Genomic DNA, 20,609 nt, shown 5'->3' with positions numbered 1-20,609 from the left:
GTCATTTTTCATACTGCTCAAATCAAGGTCCTGAGATTTAAAACCCCTGGTCTGAAAAGGTTTGTTATTTTAATTCATTACTATACATCTCTCAAACGTCTCAATTGTTTGGTCTGTCATTCTCTCCTAGGATTCCCACAAGTACGGAGGTCTGATTAGACAAGCGCTGCTGGATCTGCAGCTGCTCTTCTGCCCAGACCAAAAAGATCCTTCTAAAGCAGACCTGAGGCAGACCAAGAAGGACATGTAGAACTGAGAACCAGCACAACCAAGGGGGATCACTGATGAAAAAGGGAAGGAGAATAAGGGGTTGTAAAACAAAGGGGATAGCAAGGTTTTCGAAGGATGTTGTAGAACGTTTGGATGACGTTGTCAAGAGGTAGCACATAGGCAGAGACTGCTGTTGATTGAGTGGTCTTTCGGATGTTTGGTTTGGAATGGAAGGATCAGTATCTGTAGAAAAACAAATTAGATGAAGAGCATAAGGGACTCATTTTCTTCCCCAACATGATTTAGAAAATGGCCAAGGAGGGAGATTGATATACAGTCCGAGCCTTCAATTTCTTTGTTTAATTTCCATTTGTACATGAGTTTTGGGCTCACTTTGAATAGTGGTTACAAAGAGAGTAATTAGATACTCATGATACCTTTTGTCACTCCTGAGTGACATTCACGATTTTAGTTTTTATAAATAGCTACATCCATTTTAGTATGACAGGATTAGCCCCAATTTGAGTTTAGAAATGTTATGCATAATATTATTGGTTATTACACAAACTGCAAACAGGCCTAATTTGTTACTCTGTAACTAATAGAGCTAAACTGTGGTTACATTGTTCCTGCCTATATTTAGCTACCAAAAGTTTTTACAGACACTGAAGTTGGACCTAACTTCCAAAGCATTATTTACTTGAATGCCGTGCCCGAACCATTTCCAAGACTTTGGAACACCAATGAGAAACCCAAATGATTGTTTGTAGAGCTGTATGAATTGCAAAATCATGTGACAATGGAATAATTATTTTTAAATCTTATCCAGAATCTGAAGCTGCACAAAATAATGGAGAAAAGACCAAATGTTGTGAATAAATCTGACATGGAAAGAAAAACCGAATGTAAAAAAGTAAATTTATAGTCCATGCATTTCACATGTTTTTTTTATATAACACACAGCCCTACAAAACTTCATTATTACATGGCTATGTCCATATATTTTCTCCTACCATTGGTTCAAAAGGCACAACAATGCAAATTCAATGACATTTGTTTTACACAATTGTACACGTTTTCTCCTCAGGTACAAAAAGTCAGTAAAGATGGGGCAAATGCTATTCCTGTAGCACTACAGGAGTGCATCACTGAACACAGCAGTGTCTTTACTGACATCATCATGGCCACTATTTTAGGAGGACTGCCCTTCGTCATTAAAACCAAAATGAGGGCATTTCCCATTTTAACATTTTGAACGATGAACCTCAAAATTTAAAGGGACAAAAATCTGTGGACCTTGACCCAAGGGTTCTCTAGCTGAACATTTGTTCATGTTTTACTCTGGTTTGCAGAGTAACCTGTGATTGTGGTGTACTGCGATGGTTCCCAACACCGGTCCTCCAGTACCCCCAACAGCACACGTTGTATTCCTGGACAAGCACACCCAATTCAACTCAACGTGAGCCTGATAATTAGTTGACAAGTTGAGCCGGCTGAGGCTACAATGGGAATGTGTACTGTCCGGGGTATCCGAGGACCCAAGTTGGGAACTGCTCATGTGCTGTATATTGCCAGTGAGAATGGCTGATCGTTACTGCAGTATGCGTGATGCCTTTACTGTATATGGTGGTGAAATGACTTTGTTTACTCTCCCCTCACGCCGTCTCGCGCAGATTATTCTAACCCTTATAAATGCAATAGGTCAACTTAAACCACTCTCGTTTTTATATTGATCGTAGGAATTATTTCCTTTTTAAATAAATTATTGTAGTTGAGTATCCATTTCACTAATATTCCCGGCAATGTTGGATTTGTTTGGCAGGCCAAATATTATTTTCCTCTATCAGTATTCAAATATAAATGTTATCTTTCCATGGCAGGGTGTGATAGAGTAGCATTGCTGTTTTTGAGTTCACCAAGTCATTTTACTACCATGATATTATGAAGCCAACATGATAACAATGCAAGATGAGAACTTATTTTTCTGATTAAGTGCTAATAGTCTAGTGAACACCGTGAGCTTGAGTCTGGAGATTTGCATTAGTGCACTTGTATTTTCTTCCTGGATCTGTGTATTAATCTACGGAGTTAGGACCACTCCACCAGAGCCCGGTTTCCCAAACCCATTAAAACCCTTGTATGAGGATTGTTCTTTCTCAAAGCGCTTACCTGAAACTGTTGATACACAAGTTGCACTTATAAAATGCTTTTCAAAGAACGGCTAGTGTCACCATATGCGTTTCACTCTTTGTCCTATAAAGGTAAAAAAAAATGGGGTATTAATCTATTGACTGCAAATAACTTGTCAACTTTAAAAGTATAGGTTATCCATTAAGCTATTTTTTTGCTGATTATAGGTAGCTTTTTTGCCTTAATGCATTTTCTGGATTGTTTTATTATTGCACCTCAATATTTGCAGCCATAGAAACTACGAGAGCAGCTCTGCCTGTTTTATAATCGTTTTGTCAACAAATTCTTTCCAAGACACACTTAATGAATAATCTCTTTTCATGGTGTTTTGAAAAATGCATTTTACATATCTGGTCGTTGTAGTAAAGATGTTAAAAGGCTCCATAGCTTTTGGAAAGCCGGGCTCCCAGTACTCGTTTTTGTTATTTTGTTACTAATGTAACAATTCCTGGTATAAACTACTCGTTTTGCCTTCATTCTATGTACGTACAGAATGTTTAGCGTACTATGTATATACAGTACATTAGTACTCCTTTTCTTTGCCTATTGTTTTATTTTCTCACTCCAGATCAGTTACTGAGCAGCTGAACGTGTGTCACAATGTCCTCAAGTCTTCTGTCAGCTTCTTTTTTAGTAAAAGTGTAATGGAAAAACTAATGTATGAATTTCCTGTTTATTAAAGAGACTGTTGTTTCAGTTTGCTTATTGTTTCATTTGTAATGGGAAGCATATATATCCAAACCTCTCTTCCTATTTGGTTTTGCTAAGCCTTTGATTTTTATTCATTACAAATGTATATTCAATATAGTAATAGTGCTTCATAAAGGGCTGAATACTTATGTGTTGATGTTGTGTTTTTAAATCTTTAGAAAACCATGTTCTATTCAAAGCTGAACACTCTCTGTAGAGAATTTACGTGTATCAGAATCTCTGAAGAAGGAGAGGCTACGGTCCGAATGAAGATTTAACACAGATTTATTAATAGAAAACAAAGGTTACTGGAATTAGCATTCTATTGTCCTAACCTAGACTAGAACATCAGGGGGTTAGGGACAGATGATTTCTTCCTGCTGTATAGGAGGCGGTTTCTTTTGCATGTTAATTGTTGGGTTTTAATCCTATCTCTAAATAAGGGTGAGTGTAAGACAAAAGACGGTCTTTACCTATTCTTCCCAGAGATAAGGTGTGAGAATTACAACAGTATGATGGAGTTTTAAACCTTGATGGTGATTGTATTCTATCATATTTTCCTAACCTGGCTTCAGCATACAATTTAATAAAACAACATAGAGATACATGGTTATTAAATCAGCATTATTTAAACTTAATTTATCTCAACACCTAATAGAAACACTGATAGGAAACTGACAATTTAAGGGAACATTCCCAAAACCCATGTTGGGAACTGTTAATGCTATTAACGTGAATGACACTTCGACATAAGATTCCTGTTCCCCAAAGTGAGGGACCTCCATTTGACCCTTTGAATGTAGATTATACATTTGGTAGCTTGGGTGAGATGAGAATGCATGCCATTGGGCGACATTTTCTTTGATAAACTGAGAGAACTATATCCTCCCCAGAAACAACTTCTGCAGATACCTATACACCTTTCTTAGAATTATTTTTTTATCGGTCGGTTGCACAGACAGACATTAAGCCTAGTCCTAGACATAAATAAAAAATCTTGATTAGTTTGTCACCATCCACAAATCCCTTCCATCACAAGTGGAAGAGCTGTGCATTACATTTCTTTGTCAGACTGGAAGGATAACTTGAAGTATATTCATACCTGCTAAATTACAGCTAGACCTTGTCACATACACTTTGATATCCTCCATAGATCCTCCAAGATAGTTACACAAGATGTTACCGGATGCATCCCCCCAATATTTGACAGATGTCAAACTTCAGAATACAGTCTGTCTTCTGAAGTATAATATTTTAAAAAAAAAAGCTCAAGTATAATATTTTAACCGTTGTTTCCATGTATTTTATGTCAAGGGCCTATGTGTGTAGATCTGACAATCTGTATAGATGCAGACAATGTGTAAGTTAGCCACTGCCCCACATGATTTCGTCAGCCCTGTGTGCCTCATCCGTGTGGTTTGTCGCATGTTTGTCAGAGCATAATGTCGGGCTCCTTCAATGATGTCAATTCTTCCAGGTCCTTTAGCAGCAAAGCATCCCCACACCATCTCACTACCACCACCATGTTTGAACTATGACATGTAATGCAATGGAATGCATTGCTTGGTTTTTGCCAACCATGTTGACCAAAAATCTCCAGTTGTATTTTAACTAACAAGACCACAGAATCAAGCTTTTGAAGTTGAAATCCAGGACCCTGACCTAAACCTCATGGAAAAATTCTAGGGGGAACTGAAGGGGAGAGTCCACAAGCAATGACTAAGGATGCTGGGGGATATTTTGGATAACTACAATTGCTCTCAAATATATTTACCCCCCTTGAACCTTTTCTCATTTTATTGTTACAACATAAAATCTAAATGGATTGAATTTGTTATTGCTACTGATGAACACAAAGGTCCAAAATGTCAAAGTGAAATATAACACTGTTATGGCCAAAAAGCTCTAGAGTAAAAGATTCTTCTTCCACTTGGACTCAGAGCCTTTCTGCATGGCTTCTGGAAAACAAGCAGGAATTTGATGCAAGTTGTTTTAAACAATTGTTTTCTTTTTGCCGGTCAACCACAAATATTTTGTGAGGCACCTGGGCTATTGCTACACTATGCGATGTCTCCCAGCTCAGTCAGAAGACTTACTCCTTTAGAGTTACAATAAGCCTCAGGAATGCTTGACTAGTACCCCTCTCCCAGATAATCAGTTTTTTGAGGATAACCTGTTCCAGACAAATTCACAGTTAGTGCCATATTCTCTCTATTTCTTAAAGAGGCAATATGTACGATTTTGACTGTACCAGTAATATAAATACAATGAAAAAATGACCGGTAGGCAACTACAATATTTCTACAAAATCTGACCAAGTGCCTGAGATATTCCCCATTTAAACCTTCTCGCTGGTAGGTCTATCATTTTGCATTGACTTGAAATCTCTTTATATTCTCTTTTGGCACTTGCAGTTCTATCCATCCCACTCTAAACCACCCTGGACTCGCTAATACTATTATGGTCTTGTTCAGTTGGAGAAGACGAGGAGGAGACAAGTCATGTTATTGTTTAGATGCATGTTTAGAATTTTGCACGGTTCCCCTTTACTAATGGACTTTAATATGCTCCTGAAGAAATTCAATGCCTTTAATATTCTTATCTTCTACTCCTGATAGGTGCTTTTGAACAGCCTTATTCTGGATTTGCTTTGGATATTCCTTTGTCTTCATGATGTGGTTTAAGTTAGGAATTGTACTAACCAACATGTGTTAAACCTCCCAGATACAGGTATATTAAATCTGAATTCATGTAAACCAACTTAAACGCACACAGGTGGACTCTGAATACGTGACATCTGAAGACAACTGGTTGCACCAGAGCTCATTCAGGTGTGTCATATCAAAGGTGGTGAATACTTCTGCAATGAAATATTTTCAGTTTAATAATATATTGCATATATCTTGTTTTTAAGAAAGAATGTCCTTAAGTTCCCCGTACTCAAATCATTTGTATTTTATGAAGCCCTTGAAAAACTCGAGAGAGGAGTCGGACTCTGAGGGGTGGCTAGTCCTCATCTGGCTGGGATACATCAATATTATTTCCTCATGTTTTGTGTTAAACCATGTTTTAACCGTTCAAATTCCTCATTAGATCATTGCAAAACATACATGACACACTGCATGTTACTAAAAAATCTCAGCGTGTTTTGCAATAAATTAAATATTGTGCTTTGAATTCATATTAGTAATAAAGGTTGTGTTCAACTATCACATGCAGTGGAAAGGCTTTTGTCTTTCTACTTCCTCTGCCCATCCACTTTTCTTTTTCTTTCTTCTTTTCATACAGTATCTCAGTCCTTCTTTCTCTCGCCCCTCAGTCTGCCCGCCTTCCTGTTTGTGTGCCTGTCTGTATGTCTGTCTGTCTGCCTGTCTGTCTGTCTGTGTCTGTCCCTCCACCTGTCCCCATTTCTCTTGTTTCAGCTGTGATGTCAGCAGCAGTCCCTGTGACTCATTATCCTGCCATGTCAGACTTTGGTTTGCCTGCCCAAAAGCCTCCAATAATCCAGTCAGTCCCCAGTGTCCATCTAGTAAACCACTTTACACACACACACACACACACACATCTTCTGGACCCCTTATTCCCTATATAAGCCATGTTTAGTTCTCTGCATCCCTGTTCATCTCTCATCATCAGTAAGCAACACTGTTTTCCCGGAGCAGGTGAGACACTTCCTCCTTCCCATCCTTTCCCACCACGGTAAATGTATGACTGTCGTGACCATGTAGCTAAACGTTCCTAAGAATAATTCCCATGGGTACTCCGATCTGGCTGGTGTTCTGATTTTATGTGGTGTTGACGCCTGCACTGGTTTGGCAGTTACTGTGGGCTACGTCTTTTCTAAAGCTACTTGGCATGGAATTGGCTGGATGAGCGAAACAAAATACTGCACTCATTGAATGACCCTTCATGCTCCAGTAGCATCTACCATACTGAAAGCACAGTATGTATTTGAATATCAATGTTGGTTGAGGTGTTTTTCTACATTTAACTGTTTAAGGGCACATTAATTAAAGCAATTCTAAATGCCTTTACATGTAATCTGGCTTAGGTGTCTAACTGAAATGCAATTTAAATGATTGAATATTTAATAACTTTGGCTTTTAGTGATTATTCACAGCCCCGACCAAAATCTGATTGTTAGACTTATTATTATTATTAATAATATGATTATTATTATGTGAGGATATTTTGTATGTATGGTGGTGTAAAAAGAGAACTTGGTAATTACATGTTTTGCTTAGGTAGTTGTGTGTGTCCTGGTGTACTTGAGAATTACGTAACATCCTGGCAGCTTTGAGAAGAAAAAAACCCGCTATCTGTTCATATTTTAGCGAGTATAGTGTATGTATATTCATGAGTCTGGCGGGAAAAACTCTCCATTGAATACAGTTGACATTAATACCCTTCATCAAATACAAAGAAATACATTAAAAGTAGAAGAATCTACCAATCCTAAGAGAGGAATGTGAGGAAGCGCCCCAGTTCGCCATGCTGCTCTGTGGACATCAAATCCCATCGATTGTGCTCGGACATAAGGATCTCGTCGTTATAGCCAGTATTTCTATTATTCATCGTCTCTCAGCTTATCTTTCCTGTCAGTCTGTCAGTTAATCGGTCTGTTGTGTGTCTCTTACAGACTAACACGTTGCGTTGATTTAGCAATGTGATTAATTCATGCCCCAATCCTCCGTCTGTCTTTCGTTCCAACATCATGTTTGTTCAGTCACACATACTGATCCACTGAGATCACAGCTATATGCTAACTATAGATGGATAGAAACAACTCATATGGGCTTGATTCCTTGATCTTTCATGTTAATGCTCTCAAAGACAGTTGCCTAGGCAGCTCTCCTGTTATTGACTAGAAGGAATCTGGTGATGATGTGATGGGGGAATTATTTTCCCCCTTTGTTCAACTATCTAGACTGCATTGGTCTTTATGTTGATTTAACACAATCACTGAATCTTTACAGACTTGGCAATTATGACTATTCTGACTTCAACTCTCTGATGATCACAAGCAAAAGAACTTTATTATAAGACTTTACATAAAAGAATACCTATTAAAATGATGACTATATTAACTAATTTGTTGGTTTCAAAACTGGGAATGGCTAGAAAATGACATGTATCATAGTTACACAGAGTCTAGTTTACATTGTGAGTTTATGTTTAAGTCTAGTTTACATTGTGAGTTTATGTTTAAGTCTAGTTTACATTGTGAGTTTATGTTTAAGTCTAGTTCACATTGTGAGTTCATGTTTAAGTCTAGTTCACATTGTGAGTTTATGTTTAAGTCTAGTTCACATTGTGAGTTTATGTTTAAGCTATCTCTACAGGTCAGCCCAGGGCCAATAGAGAAAGTCATAATTGATTTGTCTGGTGTTAATCGTGGCTTGGGGGCCCATCCAAATCTCTCCATCCTGCCTTCCCTCTTATAAATTAAATCAACTGAGAGAAATTCTGTGGCTGATGCCTGTCTCTTATCCTGGGCAACCTGATCCTGTTGTGCCATCAGTCAATCTGTCCCCTTCTATTCCTGACCATTATGTATCTGCCAATGGCCTCCCCCTCACCTCGCCAAAGATGCCCGATCCTAAAGATAGCTTACTCAGTCTCTTTACCGTTGACAAAATTATGAGTTTCTGTCTACCCCCTGTTGTTGCGTAGGTCATGATCCTTTCATAAATAAATGCTGTAGTGTTTAATTTTGTATTTTTTATGGTCATCTCACTTGAATACTTTTTAATGGGTTTTTCACACAAAATCTCTCTCTTCAGCACAAATATGAATGAAATAGAGGAAGAGAATGAGTGAGTAACAGGAACTATTCTAATTCAATTCAGTTGTATTCTATACCTGCTATTTTAGTGTTACTGTTGTTAAGGTGTCTTAAACTCACAATGCATTTTTTCCTCTCACTGTTTCTAGGGATCAGCAGGAAGGTATGAGTAAATTCTTTCACTTTCTAGTCTTGTTGACCTCATCATCACCGCTCATCTGTTATTTCTCTCATTCACTCACTTCAGAAGAGGAGGGAGGTGAGTCTGAATGTTATGTTAAAAATCGCTGCCCCAGGCTCCCACACCGATACCCAAACTCACCTAAACCTAACTAATGAAAATGTCTTAGAAAGTCAGATTTCTTATTACATATCCTCACATATAAATGAGTTTCTAGGTACACTAACCAAGTTGGCTGTCCTCATGTATCTGTTGATGCAGACTTTTTCACCCCTACTACAAATGCTGTAAACCAATGAATGCCAGTCACAAAATAGAATTTCAAGAACAGTAACCTGGCTAACTAGAGGTCCTACAAGGAAGATATACTATTTTAGTTATATTATAATTTTTTTATATTAATTGTGAATTGTGAATACTGAATTTCTTTTTTATTTCTCCTATGCCTTGTATAAAGAAGAGGAGGAACGTCCTAAACACAAGTATGTCTGTCTGAACAATTTAATTTTACTTTTATGTCATTAATATTAACAGGGATTAGGGTAACTCATTAATATTAACAGTAAAAAGTAATTAATATAAACAGGGAATATGGTAACTCATTAATAATAACAGGGAGTAGGGTAACTCATTAATATTAACAGTAAAAAGTAATTAATATAAACAGGGAATATGGTAACTCATTAATAATAACAGGGAGTAGGGTAACTCATTAATATTAACAGTAAAAAGTAATTAATATAAACAGGGAATATGGTAACTCATTAATAATAACACGGAGTAGGGTAACTCATTAATATTAACAGGAAAAAGTAATTAATGTTAACAGGAAATAGGGTAACTCATTAATATTAACAGGGACAAGTCATTTATATAAACAGAGAATAGGGTAAATCATTAATATTAATAGGGCAACTCATTAATCTTGAACCAGGTTAGACAGTGAACGCTAGGTTGTGGAGCCTATTAATAGGGATGTAATGGTTTTATGTGGCTCAGTGGCAAAAATTATTGATTAAATCCATGTGAGGTTTCATGTTGTCACAAAATGTGGAGGGGTGAATACTTTTGAGAGAGACTGTATGTATTCAAGTCATATGTCAGTAGTTAGGTTATCAGGGTGTTTAGTCCTTATGTAACTTGCTTACTCCTTCTTGTTTTACAGGCCCACAATCTCCCAAATTGCTGCCCCAAAACTCCCTGAAGGGGATAGGGTGGACTTTGATGTGAGTCTACATGTACATGTAGGTTTTTTTCATAGAAATAAAATTATATAAATATTTCTTTTACGTTGCCCCAAAGGAGCACTTTCAAAGGTCTCAAATTAAAGTGCTTTTTATTTCAGGACAAAAATGTATCTGGTTCTAAAATTGCTCCTTTTGTGTACTATATGCATTATGGTGTGGTAAAGGACATCCACAGGAAAAGAATGGAGAAGGACCTTCTGGAGCTGCAGACTCTGATTGACGTCCATTTTGATCAGAGGAAGAAAGAGGAGGAAGAGCTCATCGGGCTCAAGGACAGGATTGTAGGTCACTCCATCTCTCTCTCTCTCTCTCTCTCCCCTGCCCTAGGTATGTTACACAGGTCTTGCTCTTTCTTCATGACTCAGTCTTCATGCATCTCAATTTTGTCTCCCATTCTCTGTGGCCAGGTCCAAGTCTGAGTTAAATGTGTAGGGTTTTTGTGTTACGACAAAGGTTCATATCGAATTACCGTTGTGGTAATATAAAATGTATAGAATGAATGTCTACTATGTCATGCAGGTCTATATGTACTTACTGTCTGTCCCAGGAGAACCGCAGATCAGAGAGAGCAGAGCAGCAGAGAGTGAGAGCGGAAAAAGAACGGGACAGACAGACACGAATTGCGGTAAACGGCAATACAGTCTGCTTTGGTTAGCACTGTGTAGCACCTGTTATGAACATTCATTGGTAGTTATAACAGTTGGCCACATAAAACCAGTGCTGCATGAGGATACGAATTGGATTTTAGAAGTTGCTTTTTTGTCCTCAGGAAGAACGTCAGAGGAAGGAGGATGAGGAAGCCAAGAAGAGGGCGGAAGATGATGCCAAGAAAAAGAAAGTGCTCTCTAATATGGGAGCTCACTTTGGGGGTTTCTTGGCAAAGGTCAAAATGCAAACAATCTAGTAGATCCCTATGAGCAAAAGTTGTTGAAATTACTTATTTGTAGTTGAAAATATTATTTTACTCAGTGGGATTTAGATGATAGTGAAATGTAACGCACCATCATCACCACAGTGCTAAAACCGACGATAGGAAGCATGTATGGTATACTACACATGCTTTGTGTGCAAATATATAATGACTAAATGAAATGTTAGTGGTGGTTAATTCACTCACACAGCTGTTCTGGATGACGGTGTGTCTCCCTCAGGCAGAGCAGAGGAGAGGAAAGAGGCAAACAGGAAGGGAGATTAAGAAGAAGACCCTTGCAGAAAGACGCAAACCCCTCGCCATCGACAACCTGAGAGAGGAAGCCCTGAGGTCAGCGATATATGAACTGACCCAAATGACACAGTTTCTTTTCACATTATACTTACGAGCAACTATGGTGAACAAGGTATTATAGAACAGCTTGACCCAGCACTGTGAAAGGGTATTTCCTCATTGAGGCCTTATAGATTGGAATTGATTGTTTCAACTTTTGTTGAAGCAGTGAAAGTGGACACCTAAAATGGATGCCAGGGGCTTTGAATGGAATAGGCCTCAATGAACTTGACTTGCACGATCAAAGTCCTTGAGTGAGTACATGTTGAGAGTACAGTAGTCCAACTCTGACTCTACACGCTCTGTGTCTTCCTCAGGGACAGGGCCATAGAGCTCTGGAACTGGATTTACCACCTGGAGTCAGAGAAATTTGACCTGACTGAAAAGATGAAACGACAGAAATACGAGGTCAGGCGTCCATCAGCGTTTGAGTGGTTTTTTAAACTTCAGAATGGTGCACTGGTTTTATTCTCTACATACAGCAAAACAGCTGCAACGATTATTATCCGGGTTTCAAAAGATGGTGCAAATTGTCTCAGCACCACCCGGGTCAGGGAGGAATGGTCGGACTGGGTTGTCTTACCAAGTCACATTCTATTTAACCTTTTTGGAAGGTGCCTGTATACTCAATTGTGGTCATTAGGTTATTGGTTATTGGTTCTGAAGCAGAACTGCTAGTAGGGATATACTTCTGAGTAAACACTGACTCTCCAGTGCTTGTTGGAAGTTGCTGCAATGAGGCAAGGTGATAATCAAAAATTGGACACTATAAAATTGTACACTACAAAAAAAAGAAAGGGTAATGCCAGTTTTTTGTTTGCTTAGCCGTTATTAAATTGTATCTGTGATTAAAACAGTACTTTTTTTCTTTTCTTTTGCAGATAAATGTTCTCCTAAATAGAATTTCCCATGCCCAGAAATTGTAAGTTAATTCCTCTATTTCGTTCTGCCTTGGCATTAAATGTTTATGGTACTGAATGGTTACAGCATGCACTGTCACATTCAAAATGATGGGCACCTTGGATAAAGATGTTACAGTGCTTTCGGGAAGGATTCTGACCCATTTACGTAACAACTAAAAGTGGTATTTTTATACATATTTGGACATATATACAGGTAATCTTTAGTTTCAACACTATTGACAGATAAAGGCAACCTAGTTTTTTTTTAAAAGACACAACAAATTATACTTTGCCATCATTTATTTAAAAAAAATGAACAGAAATACAATGTTATAGTACAGAAAAAGTAGGTACACCTTTACCACTGAATATGGTTAGAATTTAACTCAGATAAACTGTGCCCAAATTTACAGGGGGTGTACTTTAATACATGGCAGTAATTGATAATGGGAAATAATTCATTACATTTGGATTTCATACTGGCTTTTTTGCTTATCTTCATAAGGGGTGCCATCAGTGTTGGACTGATGAGACTATATTCAAGTTGTAACCAAGAAGAAACCATCCCATTCATAGGTTACATGATCATTTGCATACCATGAAAACTCCTTACATTTGAAAAGTGCCTTCTAATCTCTGAAAACAGACAACGGTTCGAGGACAGGCAATTCCATTAATACAAGGATACACTTAATATCTAGCAAAAGTATATTTTTATTGACCCCCCTTCCTTGTATTTGGTGATAGTAAGAAAAACGTAATTTAGTTAAATTCATCATATTTGATATTACATAGTGTGACACTACCATTATATATTGAATACTTTTACCAATATACAAAATACTTTTACCAGCATATAGTAAATATACTTTTTGACTAAGTGTAATATCAAATATAAGTGAATGCAAAATCTCTGAATTATAATAAATTATGTAATGCATTATGTGCACGTTACAATGTTGGTGAGGTGTCAAAATGACAATGTTGATGTATTTTCTTAACACCCATTATCTCTGCAGTAAAAAGGTTCATGGAAAGGGAAAGGTCGGGGGTCGCTGGAAGTGAGCACAAAGGAAGCAGTTCAGATGTGGAGAAGAAAGAAGACCATGTGCTTTATTCAGTTTAAGTGTTACAAAAGCAGTGTTTCAGCATTTCTTGTCTTGAACTCATTCAACAAACACTGTTTAATGTTTGACTAAAACAGATGAAATGTGAAACATGTATATATAGAAGAAAAAAAACGCTCAGTAATTACAGATGCAATTCAGTATAAAAAGGTAAAAATCAACTAAACGTGAAAGGAATTGAAAGGAGTCATTTGGTACAGACATGCTCTCTATTCAGATGCCATTTACAACTGTGAAATTAAAAGACAGGATTTGTCAGTCCTAAAATATGATTGAAATTGAGTTATGTTACCTTTACTGTCAATCAACTTTGAACTCAACTGTCTCATCTTACCTATCGTGAAGTCTTGGAGACCTAAATTACCACGTCAAACTTATTGAGGACTACCATATCGAGAGTCTGACATTACAAGGCAGCGTCACTACTTCTGCAGTGTGAACGTGGCACAAACATCACTGTCCTCCAGTGAGGGCTCAAACCCTGCCTCTTTGACGATGTCACATACTTTCTCAGCAAACCCCGCCTCCTGCTCCTTGGTCAGATCTAATAAATACCTGAGTTGTATAGAGAACAGTTACTAAACAGCCAATCATCATTAACACCAAATCAAACACAGGAAAAACTGATTTTCAAACAACAATCATATACATATTTTTCCCTACCATTAGTTATAATTAAAAGTGTGATTTGCAATTCCACTATTACTGTATAACTGAATACTAAAAAAATACAATGAGCATTGTAAGATTACTGAAATACTTAGGTGACCTAAGTGTCAAGAGTATTTGGCCAGTAAGAGAAGTATTGATGTTTTGAAACCCAGAGTGACGAGGTAAAGGCTAAAATCTGTTGTGCCCTTGAGCAAGTCCTGAGCAAGACGCAACCCTTATTGCTACTCTAGGTTACTCTGGTAAGCGTCTGCTGAAGGACTCAAATGTAAACCACCAGTAAATCTTTACTGCCTAGAACATTCCAGCACGTCACCATGGCAACATGAGAGACACTCACTTGGCCAGTTCCACGACGAGGGTGGCTTTTGGTGCAGCAATCTGCCTCAGCATTGGGCCCAAATGATGCACCATACTTTACAGGGAGGAGGAGAAGGAGGTGGAGGAGAAGGAGGTGGAGGAGGAGATAAGGCTACATGACTCACGGACAGCAGAATGAATCACAGTAACCATATATAAGTCAATTAAATACATTTAAAAAAACATCAACAGTTCTCACAAACTGCTTGTACAGACACCCAGCCTGAACCCCTGAAGAGCATGCAATACCACCTGCACCTCTCATGTGAGGATCCCAAGAATACATTTTAGATCTACATTGTATGCACATTGTTCCTCGTACCAAGTCAACGTGTTCAAAATCTTTTAATATGTGCTTGTGTGATAATATGCTGAAATTAACAGTGAGTGTTGCTAGGGTACCTGGCAGCACAGTAGATACTGTTGAAAAAGTGGGAGTATTTCTGTTTTTCAGCCAGTTTGGGGAGAGAGTCCAGGGGCAGGAAATTCACTGATACCCCATCCAGGTTCATCAGCTCTGAAAAAACAATACTGTTGTATAATAAATGTACATAATTTATTTAAGCATGGTTACATTAGTAACCAGTCTATAATTTCATTAGTAACCACTTTATCTATTTAAGCATTTATTGCATTAGTAACCAGTCTATAATTTAATTAGTAACCACTTTATCTATTTAAGCATTTATTGCATTAGTAACCAGTCTATAATTTAATTAGTAACCACTTTATATATTGAAGCATTTATTGCATTAGTAACCAGTCTATAATTGAATTAGTAACCACTTTATATATTTAAGCATTTATTGCATTAGTAACCAGTCTATAATTTCATTAGTAACCACTTGATATATTTAAGCATTTATTGCATTAGTAACCAGTCTATAATTTCATTAGTAACCAGTCTCTAATTGCAATAAGACGTGAGGGTATGTGGTATACGGCCACAGAACATAAATACAAATATACGTTTATCTAGATCACTGTATAATACTTTGTAGTGAATAGCAACATAATAGACAAAATAACATGTGTTATTCAAATTAACGTTCAGCATTGACAGTTTTACCACCGATATGTGCTTTGCGATGAGCCTCTGGTTGCGATGGAGGTTCCAACGCTACAAGTGCTTTGCCCTCCTCACTGCCTGACTGAGGAGCAGGGGGAGTGCCCCCTCTACGGGACAAAGACTGAAACAGCGCCTGCACGTTCACATACGAGATGTCCTGGGCTGTCTGTTAGCCATGGAGAAAACACGGAATGAAAGAGAGGCAAAAATACATGTACACAATTTAATCACATCTTTCACAGCTTCAATCCATTGTCCAAAGTCTTTCAAGGCAAAATTATGTATTTAGAATTATGGAAAACATTATTTCTTAACAATGAATACAATGTTATTTCAAGTTAACACAAACAATTGCAAAGTTAAGATTAAGTTATCACTTAAGATTATTACTAACATTAAGTTTAAATTACTGAGATTAAGTTACTAGATGCTATTACCTTGATGTGTTGCCCATTCTGTTTTTTCAGCAGTTTTTCGTCATCTGTCTCGATGCCAAAGGAGATGTAGGGACTAGACACAATGTCTCCCCAGTATCCTCTGACTGCCACCTTATCGCCCCTCTACACACACACAACACACACGAACACACAGACATAGACATACACGCATGCACGCCCACACGCACACACAAACTCCCACAGGTTAGAAAATTACTCATGGTAATTACTCAATAACATTGTCGCAGAAACAATGACCCACATGATTGAATACTCGCGTAGAGAGTAAGCTCTCATTAGCCATTTGGTAGATACCCTCCCTCATCTCGAAGGCCACTCCCCTCTCTCTCCATCGTACGTACTGCTGTTTGTTGATGACACCACACTGCAGTGAGGAAAAGGTCAAGAACATTAGAGACAATATTTTCTGCCCGGCTTTACGCCGGCGACAGCGTCAAATGCAGGCTTGTTGGCAACTGACCTTTTAAATCCGGCGCTAAACTATTCCACAACCCTGATGCCAAATTTGGTAAATGACCGTTCCAAATTTACCTTGCTTGCATGTAGGGTGAGGAGTGTCCAAAATGTGACAGTATTGGTCATACCATGTACCACAACCTGCAGGCGAACAGATAAATACCCCTTTCTGGTGCAGCTTCATGGTGAGATCCCAGTCAAAGCAGCCCATCCTGGAGTCATAACGGGTGCCCAGGTGCTGCCGGACACGGCCGTCCCAGGCCTTGGCAATCGATACGGGGGCAGAACGTGCAGGTAAGGGGGGGTGGATCCATTGCTTGAATATCCTGTCCAACTCATCGCGCTCCTTGAACTGTTCAAGATTAAACATAAAAAAATCCTGGATTTATGGATTATTTGATAATTAAAGGATTGAGAGCATTAGCAGAATACCTGGCCTGCCCCCAAAGGTAATGTGGTGGTAGAGGACATAATTTAAGATCCTTCATTTCCATTCATACTGTGACAGACATGTACAGAAGTAGAGGACGATTCTCACTCTAAGGTGAGTGGTGTCCAGGCAGGGATGTGCAGCTTTTTCCAGTGTCTCTGTGACTAGGAGTGACAGTTGTGAGGCCACATGTCTCAACATCTCCAGTGTCTGACTGCGGACCTCACTGTTACCAAACACCTCCAGGAAAACTTCTGTCTTTTCTGAGAATACAGAAAGAAACATGCAAGTTCAACTGTTAAAACGATAGGATTCAGGCCCACTTACTGCAAGGTTTCTATGTATTGCAATGGGCAAGTGAATAATGTACTATTTGCATCATGTTAGTGAATCCAAGTGAATTAGATGTTTTATTTGCATGTTTCTATTGCAATATAAAATGCCAACAAGTCTCTCAGTAAGGTGTTGGGCCACAGTTGTTGGGCCACAGAGCTGCCAGAACAACGTATGTGCCTTGGCATAGATTCTATGAGTCTCTGGAACTCTACTGGAACGATGGAACACCATTCTTACAAAATACATTCCCTAAATTGGTCTTTTGAGGTTGGTTTGCGGAGAGCTCTGCCTAACATGTCAGTCCAAAATCTCCCATAAGTGTGCAATTAGGTTGAGAACGCCATAGCATATGATTCCCGAGCATCACAGTCATCAAATGTGCACTTTCGGTCACAATCTCCGACCCTATGTACTGACGTCTGTACCATGAAGTCCCAGGCTCTCTTGGGGTGTCAGTGCCAAGAAGAGGAGCAGCAGTTGCCTAGCCACCACCTCCATACTACTCTCTATCATCCATACCTAGAGGGAAACCAAGACAGGTGATCATTTACAATTCACTGGATTACCATATTCAGAGCCACAGTTTGACAAAGGAGGACCTGAAAGACAGAGGTCCCTTGGCTTGGACACTCAAGAGGCACAAGGGCACCAGCATAGCAACATTACAGTGTTCCTGTGCAACTAAAAGGGACAGCCATTTGTAACTCACGTGAAGGGTATCTGTGTTGCTCAGACCGGCAATGGTCTTGAGTATGTGTCTTGAGTCGCCACTGCCCACCAGTAAAACATTTACCACACCCTGCTGCTTCCCTGAGCCTGGGAGAGAGAGACAGGGACAGCAAGAGAGAGATAATCCATTGGTAAACAGGAGATTAATAGTAAGCACTTGCTGTAAGGTTGTGGTGTATTTTGCATCACTCTGTCACTACTTTTTCTGTAGTAACGGAATACATTTTGCACTGTCCTGGTTAAATGAAAATATACACAGCTCTGGAAAAAATTAAGAGACCACTGCGCCTTTTTCTTTCCTTTACAAAAAAGTGGTCTCTTAAATGTATCCGGAGCTGTATATAACCAACCCTTTTCATTCCTTAGGTGGACAAATCGTAGTAATGATGATAATGCATTTAATCTAATACCTAGAACATATATTTCGTTCCAAATATCCGTATATTTAGAACTGATCAGTCACGTGAATCTCACCGGTGCACAGGAGGTCACGCGCAGGACTGAAGCCCCACCAGGTTACACAGCCCGCGCCCTCTAAAGTTCGTCCAATACTCATGCTGTAAGGTAAGTTACATTGTTTATTTCCACTAGGTAATTTCCACATTGTTTATTTCCACATGGGAAAACCCATGCTATAACTCATGCTATAATCTTCACAGGCTCATTTAGCTATATTATTATCTTAATTCAACGAATCTTATTCAAAATGCTGACTGTTGACAAGCCAGAGCAACTTTTATACCCAGCTTACTAACTAATGTACGCTAGTACAAGACGTTAGTACTGTATTCTACAATGAAGACGTTATTTGACGAGCAATATTGTATTTAGCAACCCCATATTCACGCAGACATTTGTGGAAAGGAAAAATAAGTCAAATACATGCTTCTGAAATGTGCCACATGCTTTGGATAAACTCACCTTTCGTTTCAAGACGCTTTCAAGCTAGGTTTCTTTCGGGTGTAGTTTGTAATGTGTTGCTAAGCAACACAATCTCAGGGTTGAAGATTTGCGCCCTCTGTGTCCCCACTGTGCAAGTGCGCGTGATGGAAATCTCATCATATAATTTCTTAGAATTATAGCTATCTGTTAGGTGTAATCTGGTCAATCGTTTTTTTAAACCGGTCAATAAAGTCATTGAGGGAAGAAAAAATTATAATCTCAGGAAATTTATTTTCTTTAACGGAAGTCACTGAACACTTTTTTCTGTTAAATATTATGATTATTTTGCACATTGATGTAGAACCTCGCACTTTTTTAACTAACATGAATGATTGAGGTATCATATCAACCACAAGCAAGAATAATGCAACAATGATTCTATAACCACTGCCACTAGTACATGTTTTTACATATGTGCAGTTCACAAATCAAAAGTAGTCTTTATGAAAAGCAAGCTTTTTAATCAGTCAAAACCAAATGGAATTCCTTTCTCTGACTGCCTGTAACATAGAAAGCTTTAGAACAATGTTGTTTTATAAAACAACTGAATAACTATACATAACTAACAATGTACACTACCATTCAAAAGTATGCGGTCACTTAGAAATGCCCTTGTTTTCCATGAAAATGTATATGAAATCAGTTTGAATAGTAAATAGAGTAAAATGAATAGGAAATATAGTCATTGATGAGGTCAGAAATAATAATTGTGTCCTTCAAACTTTGCTTTTGTCAAATAATACTTCTTTTGCAACAATTACAGCCTTGCAGACCTTTGGCATTCTAGTTGTGAATATGTGAAGATAATGTGAAGAGATTTCCCCACATGCTTCCTTCCTGTCAAACCACAGATGTCACCAAGCACTCCTCCAGCATGTTTTCCTTTGATGAATGTTCTCTCTTTGTGATCTGAACATGTAAAACGTAGGTTTGTCTGTAACTTTTTCAAATTTTCCTCTGTCCCGTGTTTATTTATTTGTATTGGCCAGTCTGAGATATGGCTTTTTTTGCAACTCTGCCTAGAAGGCCAGCATCCCAGAGTTGCCTCTTAACTGTTGACATTCAGACAATTTTTTTTGGGGTGCTATTTAATGAAGTTGCCAGTAGACCTGTTAGGCATCTGTTTCTCAAACTAGACACTCTAATGTATTTGTCCTCTTGCTCAGTTGTGCATCGGGGCCTCCCACTCCTCTTTCTATTCTGGTTAGAGACAGTTTGCACTGTTCTCTGAAGGGAGTAGTACACAGCTTTGTACGAGATCTTCAGTTTCTTGGTAATTTCTCGCTTGGAATAGCCTTAATTTCTCTGAACAAAAGTAGACTGACAAGTTTCAAAAGAAAGTTATTTGTTTCTGGCTATTGTGATCCTGTAATCGAACCCACAATTGCTGATGCTCCAGATACTCAACTAGTCTAAAGAAGGCCAGTTTTCAGCTGTGCAAACATAATTACATAATTCATTTTTTATAATTCAATATTTTTTATTATAAACTTGGATTAGCAAACACAATGTGCCATTGGAACAAAGGAGTGATGTTTGCTGATAATGGGCCTCTATAGTCCTG

General features: G+C 38.4%; 3 protein-coding genes across 11 annotated transcripts in view; 2 read left to right on the top strand and 1 right to left on the bottom strand.

The window, feature by feature from the left end:
- The window catches only part of LOC105030617 (carnitine O-palmitoyltransferase 1, liver isoform-like), a 29,342-nt gene extending 26,246 nt beyond the window's left edge, over nt 1-3,096 (top strand). The window contains exons 19-20 of one of the 2 annotated variants that reach the window (XM_010904597.4): nt 131-293; nt 1,298-3,096. In XM_010904597.4, the coding sequence (XP_010902899.1) occupies nt 131-250 (120 nt within the window). In that variant the 3' untranslated portion in view covers nt 251-293; nt 1,298-3,096. Of the gene's footprint in view, nt 1-130 lie in introns of both variants that reach the window. The other variant, XM_010904605.4, reaches the window with a different exon arrangement.
- A 3,513-nt stretch (nt 3,097-6,609) lies between these two features.
- On the top strand, nt 6,610-13,874 carry LOC105030630 (troponin T, slow skeletal muscle). 8 transcript variants are annotated; one of them, XM_034292420.1, is made up of 12 exons: nt 6,610-6,752; nt 8,874-8,906; nt 9,025-9,038; nt 9,517-9,538; nt 10,222-10,300; nt 10,468-10,584; nt 10,851-10,928; nt 11,073-11,186; nt 11,455-11,564; nt 11,885-11,975; nt 12,449-12,489; nt 13,489-13,874. In XM_034292420.1, exons 2-12 carry the CDS (start codon nt 8,881-8,883, stop codon nt 13,532-13,534), a joined length of 738 nt encoding a protein of 245 aa, XP_034148311.1. In that variant the 5' UTR covers nt 6,610-6,752; nt 8,874-8,880; the 3' UTR covers nt 13,535-13,874. The 8 variants fall into 8 exon arrangements, with proteins under 8 accessions (XP_034148311.1, XP_010902942.1, XP_034148309.1 ...); XM_010904640.4 differs by having other exon boundaries at nt 9,514-9,538; XM_034292418.1 differs by lacking the exon at nt 6,610-6,752 and adding an exon at nt 6,802-7,033 and having other exon boundaries at nt 10,222-10,282.
- On the bottom strand, nt 13,558-20,107 carry LOC105030667 (dynein assembly factor 3, axonemal). Its single transcript, XM_010904664.3, has 12 exons — nt 19,025-20,107; nt 18,578-18,660; nt 18,084-18,190; nt 17,800-17,893; nt 17,147-17,301; nt 16,772-16,960; nt 16,394-16,516; nt 16,132-16,254; nt 15,695-15,860; nt 15,028-15,142; nt 14,606-14,680; nt 13,558-14,151 (listed from the first exon to the last, which is right to left on the bottom strand). The coding sequence occupies exons 2-12, from the start codon at nt 18,657-18,659 to the stop codon at nt 14,019-14,021; spliced, it is 1,362 nt and encodes a 453-aa protein (XP_010902966.1). The 5' UTR covers nt 18,660; nt 19,025-20,107; the 3' UTR covers nt 13,558-14,018.
- Nucleotides 20,108-20,609: the final 502 nt, after the last annotated feature.

This window comes from Esox lucius, chromosome 5 (assembly GCF_011004845.1).
Source record: "Esox lucius isolate fEsoLuc1 chromosome 5, fEsoLuc1.pri, whole genome shotgun sequence".
NCBI lineage: Eukaryota > Metazoa > Chordata > Actinopteri > Esociformes > Esocidae > Esox > Esox lucius.
The sequence above is the reverse complement of the archived record's forward strand: the minus strand, read 5'-3'. Positions and strand labels throughout refer to the sequence as shown.